The following is an 18,746-nucleotide window of genomic DNA, read 5'->3' on the forward strand; positions in this document are numbered from 1 at the left end:
CCAAACTATAGTAATCTGTATAACAGATTACGGTTTAATAACAGTAATCTGCATTATTGTTATTAAATAAATTAAAAGTATATATTATATATTTATTATTATATAATGCAATTATGGTAGGCAGTTTGTTTGCATATGCTATGTATAATTCTAATTATATTAAATATAACTGTAGCAAATGCTTGAAGACAAATTGTGATTTTGTTCCTCATATTTTAGTTATTTATTCCAAGAAATATTTCACATACACTACTGTTTGCTGTTTTTACTGTTTGGTTTGGAAAGAAGTCTTTGATTCTCACTAAGCCTGCATTCATTTGATCAAATAAAAAGAACAAAACTGTGAAATATTATAATTTAATTGTATTCATATATTTTAAAATACAATTTATTCCTATGATGGCAAAGCTGAATGTCATTTCTTCTTATTATTAATGCTGAAAGAGAGTGCTGTTTTATATTTTTGTGGAAAGTGACATTTTTTCCAAGACTCTTTGATGAATAAAAAGTTCTAAAAGAAAAGCATTTGTTTAAAATATAAATATTTTGCATCACTACGCATGTCTTTACTGTCACTTTTGATCAAATCAATGCATACTTGCTGAATAAAAGTATTAAATTCTTAAAAAAAAAAAATAATAATATACACATCTCATACATACTCAGAAATTTTTAACTGTTGCATTATATCTGGCATTACTAAGACGCGGTGTCGAAAATAGTTAAACCTTTAAAAGCTCATCTTGAGACCTGTATGTCTTATGTAAATGCACTCTCAGATACAGATGAACCTGAAACCAGCCTAATTACACAGACCAATTAGTCGATTAGTCATTCAGACAATTCACACTCTAGTTGATTTAAAGCATGTACTCTGCTGCAGTGTGAACAAAGCGATAAAAAAATGGGCAACTGGTCAGACAAGCAAACATTAATAATGTACCTCTGTATACTCTTTGTATCTGCGGTTGACCTCCACCAGGCTCTCACGTGTGCCTTTAGTGGAGGGTGACGCAGTGAAAGCCTGTTTCATCTTACTGGCGCCATCACGCAACCTTCTCTGAATACAAAAGCCCTCGTACAGCTCATCAACCTGTAAAAACACACACACAGCATTGGCGCACAGACTTACATTACACAAAAGCAGCAATGCACACGCTCACGCATGCTAGCGCTCACTAAAGATTGCATAAACGCTAGCTTTGATGTCTAAAGTACTACCATACATCATTACAGAGCCCTGAGGGTCCCCATTCAGCAGAGAAACGTGGCTTTTACCATCTACTGTAACGTTCTGTCAGCACAATGGAGCGGCGTACTGTACCAAGCACTGAAAATGAATTTGAACACTTCAAAAGCAAACACAAAATGATGCGACTCAACAGCCCTGGGGACAATAGTAATGCCATACTTCTGTGACAGACGAGCAGCTCAGAGCCACGTCCTTTATCATGGAAATGCACATTTAGCACATTCACAACTCAGTGAACACTGGCCGGCTCAAATTAGCTATGCTAATCCTACCAGCGCCGAAGAGAGAGTGATTGAGGGGGATGGAGAGATAGCAAGAGGGGCAAAATGAGGATGCGGAGATGGACCACGACTGACAGAAACAAGTGAGCCGAAAGGGCCAGCAACAACAGAGAATGATGGGGGAGAGGAAATAGAGTCAGCAAGAAGAGGGATGGACACTGTAGCTAAACGAGATCCAGCAGTGATTTCCTGTGATGAAGTGTTTCCTGCACCGCTGCTGAATCTGCAGTTCCACAGCAAAATTATACATTTATTAGGAATGTTAACGTGTCGGTATGCCATTAATGTTTTTTTTTTAAAAAGCTGTTTAAGCATTTATTCAGCTTGACATTAAAACGGTTTCCTTTCGACCTGACTTAAACTGATTGTTCTTAGTGGAGCGTCTGTTTGTGAGTCAATGGGAAACTCTTTAACTGCAGTTTATTTATAAAACAAAACAGAAAGAAGCCTTTATAATGTTCCTGAAAGAACTCTTCTGCTTACCAAGGCTGCATTAATTTGATCAAATGTACATTAAATACAATTATATTGTGAAATATGATTACATATTAAAATAATTGCTTTCTATTTCAATGTATTTTAAAATGTAATTTATTCCTGTGATGCTGTATGCTTGGGATCTTTGCAGTTCCCTTTTTTTTCTCCACATTTGTGCTTTCCCATCACTTTCCCCATTAGGCCACGACGGGAAGTATAAATGACTGTATAAATGCTCCAGGTGTGTGTTCACGGTGTGTGTGTGTTCACTGCTGTGTGTGTGCACGTTGGATGGGTTAAATGCAGAGCACGAATTCCGAGTATGGGTCACCATACTTGGCAGTATGTCACTTCACTTCACTTAGATAAAGGTTCATCTTTGTCTCATCGGTCCATAAACACACTTCCCAAACTCTTCTGGCTCACCTTTGTGCTTTTTTGCAAACTCTAATCTTGCCTTTCTATTTTTGGTGCTGGTCAGAGGTTTGCATCTTGCTGTGTAGCATCTGTAATTCTGTGTCAAAGTCTCCTGAGGACAGCAGATTGTCAGAGCATCACCCCAGCTTTCTGGAAGTTGGTGATTTTACAGACACGTCTTTTAGGATTCATTTTCACAGCTTTTATGATTTGTCTGTAATCAACTACTGTTGTTTTCTCAGCCGATCAGGTCGTTGTTGGTTGCTGGTGTCGCTGGTGGTTTCCAAACTCTTGATTTCTCCATGCCCTTTGTTTTTGCTAGAGCTCTAACTGACTTCCTCCTTTTCTTTTAGCATCCAAATTGCTTGCTTTTCTCTCAAAGTCAGCTCCCTCATCTTCATCCTGGTTTGTGTATCATCATCGAATGCAAGATTCAGAATGCAGAAGTAATGGATATAACTGATACGACACATTCCCTGCTTTTAATATCTGAAGAATGAATGCAACAGGACACAGCTGATCACTTAGAAAGACCTGTGAGGCAACTGTTCCAATACTTCTGCTCACATCAGATAGAGGGATGAAACTCTAAAAGTGCTGAACTTCTCAGCTGGTAAAACATATGTGTTGAATCACCCAATAATAAAATGTAACATTCTGTAGTTTTGCCTCATATTCATCTTTTAATTATATTTATAAATGTCTTGACTCCACAGCCAACAGAGCAATTTTGTCTTTACTGTTCCAATACGTTTGGAGGGCACTGTATATATATATATATATATATATATATATATATATACTGTATGTAAATTAGCTGTCCCCTCAAAATAACTCAACACACAGCCATTAATGTCTAAACCGCTGGCCACAAAAGTGAGAAAAAAACTATTGCAATGCGCCATCCAATCTGCTAAGAAATTGCTCACCTGACAAATCAGTTTTAATCATCAATCTGACATCTCACTGAATCGGCTGTGATGACTCACTGACTCGGATGACTCGCTCACTCACTAAATGACACATTATTATCGTCTGACTCAACACAAACAGAGAACAGTTACAAAGAGCAAAATAGGTACATTTAAGTAAAGTTATTGAACCTTAAATCAGTTTATACCCAGTATACCAACTTAATAGTGTAGCAGAATGGAGTTTCAGAGTTTTGTTATAATGTTTTTTTTAATCAAAAGCAATTATAAAATAGAATTGTTAATGTTTAGTAAGATGTTTTCGGGTTTGAGGGGGTTGCCCCCCACTGGAAATACAAAATCTTGAAGGAAACCCTGCTGTGATGCCAAGGATGTGCCCTACTGAGCGTCGCTCTGCGAGGAAGTCTGTATGAAGATTTAATTCATAACGTACAGATTCTCCTCTTATAGGAGAAAACAAAACATGTCAAGATACTAAATCAAAAGGAAATATTCAAACACATGCAGCGGAGGGACATGGAATATTGATGCAGGGCTTTTTGAAATCTCCCATTAAGGGGAAAGGGTGAGAAACGGGACAATCTAACCCAATTAGTGTGTGTGGATGGGATATATTAACTGTGCGTATGATGGATGTGCATGTGTGTGCTATGATGTGTGGGGGTTGCGTATGATAAACGACATACATTAGACACAGTTAGATGTGGGCATTTGGGGGTAGCGTAGCGTGTCTGGACGGTGGTCCTGTGGGTTTAATTATGCTGGGAGGAAAGACCCCACCCAAGTCTGGAGAACTGCACAGAGTACCACACACATACACACGCATACTGCCACCAATCACAACTCTAATGTGGTACACAGCTGCCTGTTTATTTGGCTCCATAAAACCCCTTGTCTGACTCCTCTCATCTGCCATAGCAGCTAAGCAGCATGGGAAATGAATCACCATAACTGCCCCCAGCCCATTCTGGCTGTCGGGTGGGGTCTGATGAGTGAATTTCTATGAGCTGCATTTTGACCATAAATAAGCCTTTGGAAAAATACAGTTTTTCTTAACTCTAGCTATCAGACTACTGTCCAATTTAAGGGAATTTTCCAATAAATGAAAACACTCAGCAAACAGAGACTCTGAAGCCCCGACAAGAACATAAAGCACCATAAGGTACCATGAAATAGTCCATACAACACATTTCACAATTACACATTTTGGTAGAATCAAAGCTCCAATCTTAGCATTTTTAGCACCCTGGTAGTTCTCTAGATTTAACATTTTCTCAGGCCATATGATCGCTTTCTATGAGAAAAAGACAAAAATTTAAAGGGAAAGTTCACCCAAAAATGAAAATTCATAATTCATCAAAGTCATTATTTACTTACCCTAATGTCATTCCAAACCCATAAGACTTTCATTCATCTCCATTCTCCAAAACACAAATTAATACATTTTTATTGAAACCCAACAGATTTCTATCCCTCCATAAAAACTTTGACATTTCACAAATACATAAATTAATCCCTTTAAATTGAGTAGTTTAAAGCCAAAACAGATTTAATTTAGACTTTTATTCACATATTTATAAACATATATTATTTATTTATTCATATATCCTACATAAGCATTAATCAACGAACATGTAATCAAACATCAAACAGGGCAAACGTAAGATCAAACATGATGGATGAACAAGAACCAATAAGGGTCTTTCTGAAACGTCTTGTAAATATGGCTGAGCTTCCGTTTACCATGTTTAATGAGCTCTATGTATGTTTTGTGAACTTTTTGAAGCATGAAATGGGATAAAATTGAATTTTTTGTTCCAAAGATAAACGTAAACCTTATGGATTCGGAATGACAACAGAACTTTGTACTATCCCTTTAAGTCATAATTCACTAAAAACATTTTGTTCAAATCTCATTAGCACCTCCGCATATTCAATCATGCCTCAACACAATTAATCATGTGACAACATATAAGCCAGAACCAATCATTATTGTCACAGTGAGTGCATATTTGAAGACGTGCGAGTATTTGATTTGAAATTTGAGAGCTTACACAATGTCATCCGACCAATTCTCAACATCTTCTCAAATTTACAAAAGGCATCCATGGAATGAGTCTCAACAGGAGTGACTCGTGACTAACAGGATGGTGTGCCGCTCAGGTTAGCAGTGGCTGTCAGCAGAGGGTTTGGCAGAGCTTTGTGTTTGTTTGATACAGACACAGCAGAAAGAAAGCACTGAGGGCTGATACTCTGCCAGACTGATATTTTCATTTAAATATTCATGTCCATTAAAATGACCGCTTTCTATCTCATTTGCTGTGCCCACAGCATTTGTTCTCACAGGCAGCGCCCATGGTGACACAAACAGACAGGCCTGCAGTGACTGCCGCAGCATGACCATTTCCTCTGAACACAAATCTGAACAGTCCTTAAAATACAGTGGCCTTAAAAAGTGTTTGGACACTTGCGCCACACTTAAAAAATGTATGAATTTCATGATATAGATAGGTCAGTGACAAATAAGAGTGTCCACAACAAAGAAAAGGCTGATTTTTAAAAGATTCTAAGTTCTTAGAAATGATCTCTTTGCATTCATGCTGGTTTTGTATGGTTTTTAAAAACTTGTATACTGTTTTCAAGAAAAGTTCAAATATAATGTCTAAAGTATAAAATATAATATTACATAAAAATATCACGTGTAGTCATCAAATAAAAAGTAGTAATAATTAAAGGGTTCTAATATATTTTTCTTATACGTGTGAGTATATATATTTAATAAAAATGTAAAATATACCACAGCCCTACCCTTATATATAATATATAAAATACTTGTATATATAAAATTCTTACTAATTCTAATATCCATTTAAGTGTTCTTGAAGTTCTTTTCATTACAAATATCTTCAACTATATTTTAGTTTATGATAAGTGCTTGTGAGTTCATTCAACAGTAAACTTTAACCATAGTTACATAGGAATAACTATATAAAATTACATATATAGATGTAATTAAGTCCTAAATAAGTGTCAAAAAAGCACTGTAAAGTTCATACATTTTTATTTGATTGGAATTAACATGCAATTAAGTGTCTGAAAACATTACACTAAATTCACATTCAGATTATTCTTATAAAGTACATTATTTCCATAAGTACTCTTTTTAAAAGTATGCTAAAGTGTGCTTCTTTTTCACAAGGGTACATAGGACAAGCATTTTGGAAAATGTTTAATAGAATATAAATGTGTTAGTGTATTAGTGGTGTGGTGTGTAGGAGTGTGTTGGTGTTGAAAATGATGCATCTGGGGCAAACCGAGTGACACACACTCAGAAATGCATTTCTGCAAACAGTCATTCCCGCTGGGAAAGCTTTTGATCTACTTGATCTACACGACTTCTTTTTGGTTGACAGCAGAGGTCCAAGGTGTGACTCAACCCAGCCATGCATGCGTGTGAGCAGCTGTTTGAAAGCCCTCTGTCCATCACAAGTGTGCCGTTTCGGATTAGGCCTACTGAGTCAAATAACAAGCCAAGAATACACAGCTGGTCCACACACACCGCAAAAACAACAGAAGGAACTTGACCAAGAGTGCACACATGCATGGCATATTAATATGTATCACTGTACAATGAGGATATTTTAAATGGACGAAGTGGAAAAATCCTCTTAAGTTACAGGCATGTATCTGCTGTGATCAGAGGAATTAGACCCCTACTCAGGGGGGATGCCAGATTAAACAGAGATTAAACCTACAATAATTCACCCACATCAAACATATTTGGGGTCCATAGCCAGATCATAAACTGCAAGCCTTTTGAAACCTCCTCTTGGTGTTGCCTGACTTCCTATGGGCAAGCGGGACAACTATGGTTGTGATAAAGTTGATTTTTAAAAGCACAAACCCCTGCTGAGAGTTTGAGGCTATCAGTGTCCTTTCTGTGAGAGACACATAAAATAATGGTATAATTATAGACATCTCTGGCCTCTTTACCCACAGCTCTCACAGATCAATGTGCTGGATATTATTCTGCTGATGTCTTTCAACAGAGGCTATGGAACCAAAATAAAATTGTCAGAGCCATTGGCTGCTTTAAAGGGGAAGGAATAAAGGACTCAACCTATTAGGAATTAACTTCTTAGAGAAGGTGCTGTGCTCAAGCATGCTAACAGACTAACAGTAATTGTTGACTGTCAACATGTTTAATCCCTCTCTAAGAAGTTGGGCATCTGAATTCATCCCCTTTAATGCACCGCCTCTACAGGCAGCAAAGCCCTGCTCCTGGAACAAATCCTCCTCCTTCACCAGTTCATCAAGTGTCATCATGTTATGCCGCCATTAATACATAATACTATCATGTCGTGTTTTCAATGAAAAACTGGATGAATACTAATAATATAACTTGTCTTAATCGACTCACTTTTTTACAGAACTAAGATCCAGCTAATGTAAACTTATATAATCTGCATTCACAATGCTCAGTAATAAAGTAGCAAAAACAGTAATAAGGTAGTACAATTCTTTAACATGCATTTTTAATATAACTAGAAGTTCTTTGCATATTTCTAGCAGAGCTGCAGGATTCTGGATAAATTGAGAATCTTTTTAAAATTTAATAGTGTGTTCACGCTGCCACTGACACAGAGAGCAGACAGTGACATTGTTTAGGTAAGAAACAGCTTCACAAACAGCCTTACAACTACACAGTATTATTTCTGTCTTACAGTCATTCATATAATCACAGAAGTACTAGGATAAAAGTTTATAGTTCAGATTTAAATATTATGATGGCGATTTAAAGTAGAGCAGATCAACTTTTGAAAGTAATTGGAGCTTCAAATAATGTTTGTGTCGATTACTTTGTGGCAAGTTACTGTTAAAAAATGTATTTGTCATTGAATCATTCATTCAAGAGATTCGTTCAAAAATGCTGATTCATCCAGGAATGAAACAAGTGAAATAGGCTATTTATGAGTCATTGAATCATTTATTTAAACCACTTTTTCATCATTTTAATAGTAGAAAATGGTTTAATATATATATATATATATATATATATATATATATATATATATATATATATATATATATATATATATATATTTACTGTGTATACATATACAGTCAGGTCCATATATATTTGGACACAGACACAATTTTTATTATTTTATCTGCTGACCAAAACCTTCAAGTTACAGTTATATAATGAAATATGGGCTTAAAGTGGTATTTTCATCAAAATTGGAGGAAAGGTTAAGGAATTACAGCTCTTTAATATGTACCTTTTAATAATGGGCTATTCTGTTGTTATTTCTACATCTGTTTGAGACATCTCTATTTGAGATGAAAAAATTTTGGCGTTGCGATCTCTTCTGAAGCTTCAGAGAAGACACTTATGAAATTACTAGGGTCTTTTTCCTCAGGAGAAAATTATGAGAAGTAGGAGACTTGTTCATTTACTCTATATTTATTCTGCCTGGGAGAAATAGTTGAGATATTAAAGAGATCTCATTTGGGATTTTCTTTCCTGTGGGATGTCAAGACTGATGATCCATGTGAACTAAATAGGGCAGCATAGAGCCGATCAGCTTTGAACAAACTTTCCCTTCTCATTTCACCAAAATCATAAAGAAAATGCATCTCACCCTATTTAGACATGCACATTCTGATTAACACCCTGGATTGAGTCATCAGAGGTTTGTTCATCACTCAGGGGAATTGCTTTGACCTAGATCCAGTGGCAACCATAAATAGCATAAAACACAGGGGAAAACAAAACACTTCTGCAAGTCACACACTAAATGTTTTTTATAAGGGAAAAATAATGATTGAATGTTTTTTTTTTTTTTTTTTTTTTTTAGATCCGTACACTACCACACAGTTCAGAGTGTTCCGGTGAGCTAGTTGAATTCAGGGCTAATTTCAAGTGCGTAGGGCTTGAAATTGTAATTTATTCTAATTATTTCTCCACCCTCAATACCACGACTGAGGTGACCCTTGAGCAAGGCACCGAACCCCCAACTGCTCCCCGAGCGCCGCAGCATTGGCTGCCCACTGCTCCGGGTGTATCTTCACTACTGTGTGTACACTTGGAAGGGTTAAATACAGAGCACAAATTCCGAGTATGGGTCACCATAATTGGCCACACACCACTTCCCTTTCCCCTTCCTTTCCCTAATTTGAGCTATGAATTGCACTTCAACAGCCTCAAAGCTCTTGTCATCAGGTTACCATGGCTACTTTGGGACTAGACGTGCTGCTGAGTTGCCAATCAGCACTGTAGTTTACAGCAGACACCCACCTGTAATGTCACTAAAACACACTGAAAGAAGAAGGGGACACAGCAGGATTCCAGACACTAGAGAATGTCAAACCGGGAGACTCGAAATGAGTCAGGACATTCATTGGAAACCCGAAGCGCTGTCAGAAAAAAATTCACTTGTTGTACTGCCTTCAATCTATAAAACAGACAACGAATGCACACAAATATATATGAAAAAAAAATGACCTTGCTGATGTGGAACTCCAATCGCCGCATGTATCGCTCTATGGTCTTGATTTGCTAGGAAGCAAGAAGAGAAAATGTCAGAAATCAAAGTTATTCACTGAAAACGAAAAGGCCAAAGAGATCACTGATCAAGGAATGCAGAACATCATTTATGCAAAGCGGTTTATTTTTCCTGCTGCATGTTTCTGACTTCAAACTTCTTAGAAAGGTTAACACAGGTCACCTTAGACAGGTTAAGAAGCATTAGTGTGTTTAGGGACCCTACCTTGTCCAGATCATACAGCACACCCTGAGGAAGAAAAAAAAAAAGATATGTGAAATCAGTGGAAATGCTACATAAACCAACATTTTATTATTAAAAAAAAATTATGTTTGGACAAAATCCCTGCTGAAAAGATCACCCTGATGGTCCAGGCTGGTTTATGCTGTTTAATGGAAACAAAACTGAACTGATGAAGTACTGAAAATAGTTTCTTTTAGCTAGTAAAGAAGTCTGACTCCAGCACACCAGCATCCGACTAAAACATATGCTGCAATGCAATTAATGACTTTTTAATGAGTTTTTAATTTCTTTTTGTACTTTTTCCACTTTATTTGTTTATAATAAAAAGAAAAAAAACTGCCACTGCAGTACGCCAGAATGTCTCCTATTAAAATAAATTCTCTGAAGAGAAGTCTTAATATCTTATGCAGTATTGCTTCTCAAGTAAAACATCTCGTTCTAGATATTCTAATACATTATTTCATATGCTTTTGAAAATGCATAATATGTATAATATAGGTTTTGTAAAAATATAATATTGTGAACTATTATTGCAATTTAAAATAACTGTGTTCTGTGTGAATATACTCTAAAATGTAATTTATTCCAGTGATGCAAAGCTGAATTTATTTTACTCATCATTACTCCAGTATTCAGTGTCAAATGATCCTTCAGAAATCCTGCTAATTTGCAGCTCAAGAAACATTTCTTATTATTATCAATGTTGAAAACAGCTGTATTGCTCTTTATATCTTTGTGGAAAGTTTTTTTCAGAATTATCTGAATATTATCTTAATGTGTCCTTGTTGAATTCCTTTCCAGTTTTTCAGCAGGATATACATTCTAGGGTCATTAACAGTAATTTTGAGGTGCTTGCACACTACAGAAAACTCAGACAAGGTTTGACGGATATGAATGCACAAGGTTAATTAAATCGTATCAACACGATTTTGAGGACATTTAAAGAGACGGGTCCAGGAATACGCTGAATTGGACTTCTGAAACCTCAGAAACTAAATCCGAAATGGATACTTATATCATTCAGACCTGATAAGCTCGGCCTCATTGGCTACTGCTGGTAGATGCTGGAATTACACAATCTTCTATTCTCATTAAATCAAAAAACAACAATTACATTGTACATAATTCAGTATTCTACAATGTTTCAACAGTTGCTGATTTGTTTTTGGAGAGTTTATATCCCTCTCTGCTGCATTTGACTTAACATGATATTTGCTCATTGAAGTCAATAGTTTCACAGCACTCTGACGCAGCGTAAACTGTAGTGTGCAGGCACCCTGATGATGTCAAATCCAGTCTCACCAGTCTGGAGTTCCTCTTCATGTCTTTCATGAGGGAAGTGAGTTTATCCAGCTCTGTTTGGTGCACCTCTAGATATTCACTGACAGAAAGAGAAATGACAAAGACTTCAGAATGATGCAGGAACAATGGCCGTATCACAGCCATTCTGAGCAGTAGTGATTCATTTGGTTAATGTGCGTTCAGTATGACTGTAGCGGGAGCTGAGAGAGAAGATCTATGTGACGAGAGAAATGAGAATCGGAGGAAACATCTAAGCAGCACTCACTCCAGGCCTTGTTTGAGGGCTCCGTAAACTTCTTCCACTCTTTTGGGCAGTGGTTCTCGTGAGCTGCTGCTGGACTTGTGCCCGGACAGATGGGGCTTCCTGGGCTTTGAGATGGGCTTCTTCTGCACTGCTGCGTTCCCCATGAAGGAGTTACACCTGAAAACACACAAACAGATGTGAATGAATTTAAGAAACCGGTCAAGAACATGGTCCTCTGCCACCACAAAATCAGATAGGAAAAAACAGAAATTATATTTTTGCTTTAAAAAAAATAAAGCCTTATTTTAACCACCATCACACTGACATTTATTAAATCAAAGTTGCTGTGTTCTGCTGCTGCTCATCTAATTTTAAAGTTGAGCTCTATTGCATCAAATGTTGCTGTCACTCAACCAGTTGACCATTTAAAATGTATTTTTATTTTTTGTTGCAGGCAGCTGTCAGTGTAAACAACTCCTAAGAGTGTTTACATTATGACAATATTTTTTGTAAACATAATAATTATAACAAAAACTTAATTTAAATTGCTAAAAGCAAATAAAATGCTAACAAAATTATTAGAAATTAAATTTTTTACTATTTTTAATTAAATAGAAAATTAATTCTATGAAATATATAAATAAATCACTTCATCACAGTAAAGTGAATCTTAGAAAATTAGAAAAAAGAAATTGCAAAAAATTTAAATGGCCAGATGCATTACAGTATAATTAAAATCAATTTTAAAATTAATTGTGTATTAATTAATTTTAAAATTTATTTTTTAATTAATTAAATAATACACAATTACACAGAAAAAAATAAAAAATAATTTCTTATTTTTATTCTTTTAATTTTGGGTGAAATACAGTCTTCCAGTGTAAAAGCCAGAGAGTTTAGTGCAGACTTGAAGCCTGTAGTCTAGTGTTGGCATTTTAGTGCACTTCACGCTATAATATCCATGCAAATAACCACCCTCTTCTCTTTTGGGAGGCTTCAAGGATTCATGTCATATGCGGATAAAGCTTGTAGTGTTGTACATCTTCCTCAGTGCTTCCTGACATTTAAGACTTCTGTCAAAAGACAGGGTGCTTATTAGCCTACTTCTGATGTCACAGTCCACCACATCTAATAATATTCCCGTTTCATAATAACACAAAGGCAGTTGGTTGCTCGACATGTCTGAACGTGTCACACACAGTCAAAAAAAGCACTGGAAGTAGTGCTACATTAAATCTAGGCCATTGTGTAGAATGAGCACATGCTGTTGCCTAAGGGTCATCCACTCACGATGCACTCCGTCATGCTAAGATAAGCCAGCGTGCCCTGAACAAACACACTCTTTAATGCGGTTACTGCACCCACCGTTTGACAAAAACATAATGAGCAGTTCTTCTGCAATTCTGAAGTTTATTTTTACATTCCAAAATGTGGAAAGTCTTTGCAGAAAAGTGAAAGCGGTTATTGCAGCATTGGGAGGAATTAATAGTTTTAAAATGTTCAGTGGGTGTGGTGTTTATATATAGTTCATCTTCCACAGAGGCAAAACTGATGCCTTGTATTCGTCTAGTGGCTTGAGTAACTCCTCTATAGAGGGGGGTTGGTGTTTAAGCCTCTGACGGGGCAAATGACCTCACCGTGAACGTCTCTCCTGCAGGGTGCTGAAGCCAGCGAACGACTGGCTCCTGATGATGCCATTGGGCCCTCCGGGAGAGTGAGTGCCAGCAGCCATGATGTCTGGGAAGCGGGAGGACACTCCTGCAAGAGGGCAGAGAGGATTCTGGGTAAGAAAGAAGCCAGTGGTACAGATGGGGGAAGGGTTGCGTTTGTAGAATGGTGGTGTTGGGAATGACCAAATGCAAATTTTTACCCTAAAATAAAAAAAATTGGTGTTAATTTAATCACCCTCATGTTACAAGCATGTGTGAACCAGGTAACTGAATGAAGGGGTGAAAAACGTTTTTACGGTGTCTCATAGTTTATGTAAAAAGGTGAGTCGACTACAAGTAGTTTATTCACTTTATATGCTTTAGACATGTAAAACATCCACATCATTTCACATCATTAGTCAGTGCTTTACTATAATTGTGTATACATCACTGTGTGATTCGGTAAATGAACTAGTGAATCAGTTATTTGTCATTGAAACAAACTGTTTGAAAGACTGTTTTCCCCAATCAGGCAAGAATGGTGTAAATAATGCTCAGTTTCTTGCACAGACTGATCATTTCGCTTCATAAGACCAAAATATATAATCAGGAGCTACAAGTATTCATTTTGTTTTGCTTGATATGCTTTTTTTTTACTCTCAAAGTGACGGTAGCCATTGACTTGCACTTTGTGAATCACAAAAGGACCACAGTTTCAGCTAAAAATCTTTTTTACTGATGAAAAAGTCACCTACATCTTGGAGGCCTGAGGGTGAGAAAATGAACAGCATTTTTTTCATTTTTGGGTGAACTATCCCTTTAAATGTCATAGTAAATTATTTCAAACACACAAATAATAAATAGTGATTACATTAATGCACTTATAACTGAAGAAAACAAGATTATGCATTTCAGAGGATTAAATGCAGAAATGCACAGTTATTGCTTTTGTTAAAACAATATGAAATGAACTTGATGCATATCACAGATTTTTGTTGGGTTTTTGCTTTTTTTAAAACAAGGTACAAATCAAAATGATGTTGCTGTATGTGGTTGTTGATATTTCAGCAATTGCAGTCAATTAACTTAGCAAACCTGACGCATTCACTAGATTTTTATTTTATTTTAAAGATACCTCTAAATGAAAAGATATCCTGACAACCATGACTCTAAATGAAAGAACATAAAACCAGCTGAAAATCACACCGAAAAGCAAGCAATGAGTCATTTAATCTCCTGTGTATACAGTTACTGAAAATAGCACTGCTGGGTGAGAAGACCCCATACGGTGCACATTCAGAGGTTTTTATACAGCGCTCATAGCCACCTGAGCCCACCGCAGATCAAGATGCAGAAAAAGCACTTAGAAGCATGAGGCGGCCTAATGGAGCCCAGAAAGACCAAGGTCTTCACTCATTTCGATTAAGAGTAATGATCCAGTGAGGGCACAGAAATCTCCTGCTTACAAAAAAGCCTTCAAGATCATCCCTGATCTCCTCATCTTCAACCTCCCATAATTCATCAGAGCAAATCGGGATAATGACAGTGGCGATTGAGGGTATCGACGTGAGAGACTCATTCTAACCCCAGATCAGCATGCAACCTTCGTAACCCTGCCTGGCACTGATATCTACACCAGAAAATAGGGAAAAATCTGGGTTTTGCAGCGGAGATTCTCTCCATAGTTGAGGTTTCACACTGTATCCAGGGACTGTTTGTCGGGGTAACCACACACCTGTGGGTTTATGCTCAGTGCTATAGATACATAATTGCTTTATTTAATTGCATAATTTATAGCTACACCAAACCAATACAGCTCTGAAATAGATGTTGTTTGCAGAGGAAAAACAAAAGAGCGTTGTATAACAGGCTATTTATAGGCAATGTTATATTGGTTTTGCCTCTAGAATGAACTTATGTATTGTGCATCTTGATCATATGATAACCACTCAGATCATCCTCATAAACAGGAAAAGGCAGAAGTATTAAAAGAATACACAGTAGCATACAATTCTTGAAATCTAAAATAACCATCCAATCAGAGAAATGCTCTACAGAATGGTGATAATACATTTCCTTATTTTTGGAAATAGGTGTCCATAATGTTATATCAAAACTATAAAGTAAAAATGCTAGCTTAAAGATGGCACAATTTTCAAAATAAATATTTTTCATTTTAATATTCAATAAGAAATATTCAGTTATGAAAATATAAAACTATGCTCTAATAAAATTTCAATTTTTTCAAATTAAAATACTCTACTAAATCTACTAAAAATAGAATAAGTATGTACTTATGTATGTACTGTATGTGCACTTATACTGTATACATACATTTTTCATTGTATTATGATTTTATGTATGATATGATTCTTTAATGCAATACAATGAATGTGTGTGTTAGGGCTGGGCGATTAATTGCATTTGCGATAATATCGCGATATGTGAAAACACGATTTTTCAACCGCAGAGGCTGCGATTACACTCGGTCATGTGACACACGAGAGCAAAGAGGTGTTCGACTTGAAGATCGATCGATGTATGACATCAAAGCACGGCGAGAGAAAGCATAAGGAGACGCCCACTCTCTTATTTTTACATATACACACACATACATATATATATATATATATATATATATATATATGCTATGTTGCCAAGTCCGCAGTTTTCGGTCTTACATATCATGCAGAATTGACGCGCTACATGTAAATTATATCCTTTGTTGTATTTTCCTGTCAAAATAACAGAGCTGCTTTGGAATTCTTCTGCTTTTAAGAACCGTTTTCCGCTAGTGGGCGGGACTAATACGCAAACGGCATCTCATTGGCTGGCGCTCACCTATTATACTCCCTGTTTTTATTTCAGCGAATCAGTTCAAGCGAACGCAGACAACCTGATTAATATTCATGAACCCAGCAGCTCAATAATCCTTAGTGCGTTTTATATTGTTCTTATTAGTAGAATTCGTAGTAGTTTTATCTTATCAGTATTATTTGTAGTTTTTCCCCCTTTTTTTTATAGAAAAACTAAATGACAAACAATATCTTAAGCTCCACCACCAGACCTAAGTTCAGTCAACATGACAAATATGCATTCATACATAGTTATTCTAATTACTAAAGTTCTATCATCATTTAATGCTAAATTATCATAATATCATATAATGTTTGACTGACTGATGCTAAGTGAGATATAAAAAAAAAAAAAAGTGCCATTTTCCAAACATAAGCTTTATATATATATTATATATCAGATAATTAATATCAGTATTAGTATAATTAATAATATTACAAATTACGATTAGGAGATTCTATTGCCAAGTAGAGGGTTGATAATATTTACAATAATCAATTGAATTTGATAGGTGTCTCACATTAGGGTAGATTAAATAGGGTAGATTAGTGTACAATGATTTATAATAATAATTTATTCTATTTAGTGAGCATTTCATTCATTTAACATATTTAAAATTGGGGGCCTCCAAGTTATTTGACATATTTGAACATTTTTGAAAAAAGAAACAATAGTTACTTTCCCTGGTAATTAGTTTCTTTATAATGATGTAACTCAGTTACTGTTTGTGAGAAATAACTAGTAATATAACTAATTACTTTTTTAAAGTAACGTGCCCAACACTGAATACTATACAATGATTTATTACTTGTCTTTGTTGAATAATACAGAATATAAAAAGCTTTAAAAAAAAAAAAGAAAATCGCAATTAGATTATTTTCCAAAATCGCTCAGCCCTAGTGTGTGAGTGTATGTGTGTGTGTGTGTGTGTGTGTGTTACTGTTAGTTTATATAGTGTAAATGTAGTATATTTACTGTTATTTCCATTAAATTAGTTTATTAATTTACTACATTTTTAATTTAATATTAATGGTGCAATGTTATTTATTTTGTATCAACTCAATTTATGCATCTAAGGGTTAATGCTGAAATATATCAAAACACAAAACGAACACAAGGAAACCAATATAACCAATTGCTTATTTCAACAAACAAAGGTTCCACTTCAGTTTCAAAAACACAAAGCGACACTGTGCCACCCGGTGCATGCTGGGATTGTTCCACTCATTCTATTCAGGCCTAGTCGTCTCGGTTCACAGACACTCGTGAAGCGCCGTTGATGTGGGCTACATCATTCCCGTCCCTCCGGGCACGACGGCTCATAAGTATTCGGAGTACAGCTGCCTGGCACCCAACTCTGAACTCTTCACTGTGAGAGACGGATGACGAGGACAAAAGAACCAGAGAGGGGGGCCTCATTAATTTGTCACCTCCAGCAGGGACCATGTTTATCTGGCTCGTTGAGGGTGTGAGGGGGTCTTGAAGCTAGGTTGGAGAAGTACTGAATAAAAAGTGTGAGGCAGAGGGGGTCCCTCGTTTCCTCCCAACAGCCCACATTATGAATTCTGACTAGCGTTTTTGTTGTTTTAAGCATAAATATAAGTGTATCTAGTGAGCTGCTTAAAACAAGAAAGCAACTGCGGAAAAAACAACACAACAGCAACTCAAGTTATATTCTCTGAAAAGAAGTACTAATATCTTACACTCTTAAAAGATGCAGTGTCTTTAATAAGAATGCATCGGTTATCAGCCGATTTAACAGTATTATTTAACAACACTGTTAAATGCAAATCTCAAAATGAAAATAAATTGTTCATATTATGCACGAATTGTGTGATGCCTAAATTCACTTTTATTTAGGCTTTTTTGTATTTTAATCCTTCATTTATATAGACAAAAAATTGAATTTTAATATCTGCAATTTATTGGTTATCAGCCATAACACGAAAACAATTAGCTTATCATATCAGACACTTTTAACACTAGTGGAACCCTAGTTTTAAAGGGATAGTTCACTCAAAAATAAAAATCCTGTCATCATTTACTCACCCTCAAGTTGTCCCAAAACTGTATGACCAAACAGCTGACGGTAGCCATAGTCTTCCATAGTATTTTTTAATCATACTATGGAAGTCAATGGCTACCGTCAACTGTTTGGTTAACAAGATTCTTCAAAATATCTTCTTTTGTGTTCAATAGAGGGTAGAAACTCATATAGGTTTAGAACAACCTGAGGGTGAGTAAATGACGACACAATTTCCCTTTCCCAGTTTGTTAGAGTATTTTTACTGAAAAACCAAAATTGAATGCAATTAATATCAAACAAATAACATCAGGATCATACAGAGTCCATTTTCTTTCTGCACTTCAGCGCCCGGAAAAGTCATTTGATTTCCCACGCAAGCACATGTGCACGGCCGCATGCACACATGCACAAGCGGACACTATCTGCACGCGTGGATATCATCAAACTCAACCCACACTGCAGATTAACAGCAGCACGATTCCTAACGGCTGTATAAATTATAGTTTCTATAGTAACAGC

At 36.1% G+C, this 18,746-nt stretch overlaps 1 protein-coding gene across 4 annotated transcripts in view; it reads right to left on the bottom strand.

The window, feature by feature from the left end:
- The window catches only part of LOC306847381 (rho family-interacting cell polarization regulator 2-like), a 52,841-nt gene that overhangs the window by 14,957 nt on the left and 19,138 nt on the right, over window positions 1-18,746 (bottom strand). For all 4 annotated transcript variants that reach the window (XM_079381303.1, XM_079381302.1, XM_079381305.1 and 1 more), the window contains exons 2-7: window positions 13,334-13,454; window positions 11,718-11,873; window positions 11,453-11,531; window positions 10,133-10,156; window positions 9,868-9,921; window positions 944-1,093 (exon numbers count right to left, since the gene is read on the bottom strand). In XM_079381303.1, coding sequence (XP_079237429.1) covers window positions 944-1,093; window positions 9,868-9,921; window positions 10,133-10,156; window positions 11,453-11,531; window positions 11,718-11,873; window positions 13,334-13,454 — 584 coding nt within the window. The remainder of the gene's footprint in view (window positions 1-943; window positions 1,094-9,867; window positions 9,922-10,132; window positions 10,157-11,452; window positions 11,532-11,717; window positions 11,874-13,333; window positions 13,455-18,746) is intronic.

The sequence above is a fragment of the Barbus barbus genome, assembly GCF_936440315.1.
Source record: "Barbus barbus genome assembly, chromosome: 27".
NCBI classification, from domain to species: domain Eukaryota; kingdom Metazoa; phylum Chordata; class Actinopteri; order Cypriniformes; family Cyprinidae; genus Barbus; species Barbus barbus.